Here is a 3,353-nt window from a genome sequence, read left to right on the forward strand (position 1 = left end):
GTGGCACCGCACCGGGAGGTGGCACGTTCAGCCAGGACATCACTGTGCCCCCTTGCCCTCTTCGACCCAGGGATGTGCCGCAGTCAACACATCCTCAGAGAGGGCAAATGCTCCTTTGCCGGGCTTGGGAACGTGCACCAGGACAGGGCGTGCTGCAGCACAGCTCCAGCCCTGCAGCATCGGGGAGAGGGTAACGAGGACAAGCTATCACCTCGCCCACTGCGGCATGTAGCCCGAGACGATGTGGCTTGGCCATAGCCCCCAGCCCAAGCGAGCCCTGCAGGACAGGGGGGTAGGTTTGCTGTGCCCCTCGGCCTGTGCCCAGAACAAGCCATGGATGTGCAGACACATGGGATGGGCTCTGGACAGCCACGCCAGCACCTCCCGCCTGCTTTCCTCAGCTCCTCGGAGCGGGTTATGAACCAGTCCCGGTGGGTCACAAGGCAGAGGAGGGCAACCTGCAGGCCGAAGTGCTGCCAGACGGCGGCAGGGCTCACCGGATCAAAACACTGCCGGCAGGACTTTGCTTATGGTGCTCCCTAACATGAGCTTGGGAGAAACCCACCCGAATTACCAGCAGAGAAAAGCCAGATGTTTCGAGGCAGGTTGCTCACCTCCCTGACCCGATCCTCCGGCTCCGATGCTGTGATGGGTCAGGGACACGCTACCCTGGAGCTCTCTGCCTGCAGTCCCTGCTACACACAGCGACATGTACCCATCACTGTTGGGGCGTGCAGGCTCAGAGCTCAGCCCAAGGAACGGTCACTGTGCCCAGCTCACAGCCGGCATCTGTTTTTTTTCTCCCGCGAGCTGACAGCAGGACAAGCGCTGCTGCTAACACGCTGCAACCAAAACTCAGGGGCTCGCTGCAATGCTACAGTCCGCAAAGGCGAAACGCCTGCAGACAGGCGCTCGCCGGGGGCGACGGCTGCGTGGGGAGCCGTTGGCTGAGGTGCAATGCTGGCCGAAGAGATGCAGGGGCTTGGAGCTCTCGCATACACAAAAAAGAAAAAAGAAAAAAAAAAAAAAGAGGAGACAAGCCAAAAAAGATGAAACAACTAAGGGAAGTCGCCGGAAGGTGCCAAGGAGTGACTGCTGAGTTCCCGTTATCCCTGTACCACCAGAGACAACAGATCACTTCCCAGAGAGAGAGGGGAATCCCAGTATCTCCAGAAGTCCCTTTCATAGGGAATCCTGCAGCCAAACAACTGCTGGAAGCTTCTTTTCCAGGTCTCTGAAATAAGCCAGCAAGACGACAGGCTCCATGAATTGCCGGAAGGGGACAATAAACAGCCGTGCTGGAGCAGGAGCCTCACCAAGGCGCTCTCTGTAACCACCCGAGCAGACCCCACGCACAGCGCTCATCCTGCTCGGACGCAGGCAGCGTGTCCGAGCAGGCCCCGAGCACAGCACCCACCCTGCCCTGTATCCCTGTACGCAGTCCCTTCAGACAGACTTGCTCCCAGACCTCGCCAACTTCCCAGACCCAGGATAAGGGCACACACCTCCGACAGTTTCCCCTGAAGGTCTCTGCTTTGCAAAGCGAGCACCTTCCTGGGGCAACACCGTTCAGGGAGCCCTGGGGACCGTTCCCCATTTAGTACTGGGGACTGTGAGGGTTGGACTGGGGATCAGCTGGGCGAGACGCATCCCCTAGGAGAAAAGGACAGAGAGGTCCAGGGAGCTCAGAGACCCAGGCAAAGCCGAGCATACCAGAGGCACACACACGCAGAAGCGGCTTTAACACACGGAGTTTCGAAGCCAAATGTCCTGCCCTGCCTGCCTGCGGCTGTGCCGGTGCCCATGGTCCAGCACTTGTGCCACAAACCAGCACGGCACCAAACCGCTTCCAGGCGATGGAGCCAGAAGCCCCTGGCTGGACCCTTGGCCTGACCTGCTGCACAACCTGCGAGTCCTCCAGCCCACCGGCCCCCTCCCAGAGAACAGGACCCAAAGGGGTGACACAGCCCTGCTGCCCGCTGCTGGGAGCCGCTCCCCATCTGCAGGACCAGGAGGTTCCCAGTTCTGCAGCACAGAGCAGCCAATCTCAGCTCAGAAACAGGCATCCTCAGGCAAGGAGAAGGCGTCAGCAAACCTAAACCATGGGGACACTAATGGGGAGGTTTTCAAATGTCACCTCTAAGTGAAAACCAGAAAATAGGAAATTAAAAGATCCCTCCCCTCTTTGTTTCGGTAAACCGTGACTTTCCACGACCATGTTTCCCAGTTTCACCTGGTGGTGGTAACTCCTTCAGCACTCAGTTACGGTTATTTCACAAGCGAGCGACAGCCAAAGCCCTCCACCGCCAGCTGAGAGCCCCCTCCCCAGCACCCAGCACTGCATGGAGAAAAGAAAGGAAAGTTTCTGTACCTCGGGACTTACTGTGTGTTTCTTAGTCATTCTCCAGAGGATGCATGTCAGGAGCATGTGGCCCAGAGCCGACGTGATAAAGACGACGAAGGCATTTTTGTGGATTGCTGAATCAACAAGACAACAAGTTTCCTGTTAAATCTGAGCCAAAAGCACAAGGGAAGGCAGGGTAGGCTTTGGGAGGGTGAAGGACTGCTCGCTGCAGGACGGGGTCCTGCTGGAGTCCCAGCACCCGGGAGATGCTGTGAGCCCAGCGCGAGCAGCAGTCTGGGGACCCGAGGTCTTTGCAGGAGACAGGCACAGCATGGCTCTGCACCCCCCATGCCCACGCAGAGAAGGGGAAGGGGGATTTAACGACGAAGCTGCTCATGCGTGCCCCGGCGCTGGAGCGGGGTGTGAGTTGCTGGAAGACTTATCCCAAAGGTGCCAGGAGGGTGGTTATGTGCCCTGGCACCTGGTCTCAGAGTCTCCATTGCTTCACACGGCTGTAAACCTCAGGCACCCTTGAGAGCAGCTCAGCATCACCGCTCTTGTTTCAGGGATGGGGAAACTGAGGCACAGAGGGGGAGCTTTGCACAGTGACCCAGTCCAAGATCAGGCCAGGGCTCAGGCACTGGTTCGTGTTTTTTCCTGAACAGCCTGTTGTTTTGGTGGGCAAGATGTAACGTCTCCAAACACCCACTTAACGCGGTATCAGAACAGCGCCTGGACTGCTCCGCTCCACGCTTTGAACACGAAACCCAGCTCTGATGGCAGCAGTGGGCTGGAGGGAGCCTGAGAAATCATCCCCCCGGTCCTCTGCACTGGGGCTGGACACCTCAACCCCACAGGTACATTTCCAGCCTTCTTGGAGGGCTCTGGTGGCCATAGCCTGTTTCCAGTTTGCTGCTTTAAGCAGTCACAAGGCCTCCTAACCCCTGCTATATCTGCCTTTCAAGAGCTTGTTTTCCTCACCCGTTGCGAGTAGGAAGATACTCTTGGT

The 3,353-nt window shown here is 58.0% G+C and overlaps 1 protein-coding gene across 1 annotated transcript in view; it reads right to left on the reverse strand.

Annotated features, from left to right (window-relative positions):
* Positions 1-2,332: 2,332 nt before the first annotated feature.
* PGAP2 (post-GPI attachment to proteins 2) overlaps positions 2,333-3,353 on the reverse strand; it is a gene marked incomplete at its 3' end in the record, with an annotated part of 4,101 nt that continues 3,080 nt past the window's right edge. Inside the window, exon 4 of the mRNA XM_009701362.1 lies at positions 2,333-2,478. Coding sequence (XP_009699664.1) covers positions 2,333-2,478 — 146 coding nt within the window. The remainder of the gene's footprint in view (positions 2,479-3,353) is intronic.

Source organism: Cariama cristata, unplaced genomic scaffold, assembly GCF_000690535.1.
Source record: "Cariama cristata isolate BGI_N322 unplaced genomic scaffold, ASM69053v1 scaffold29935, whole genome shotgun sequence".
NCBI classification, from domain to species: domain Eukaryota; kingdom Metazoa; phylum Chordata; class Aves; order Cariamiformes; family Cariamidae; genus Cariama; species Cariama cristata.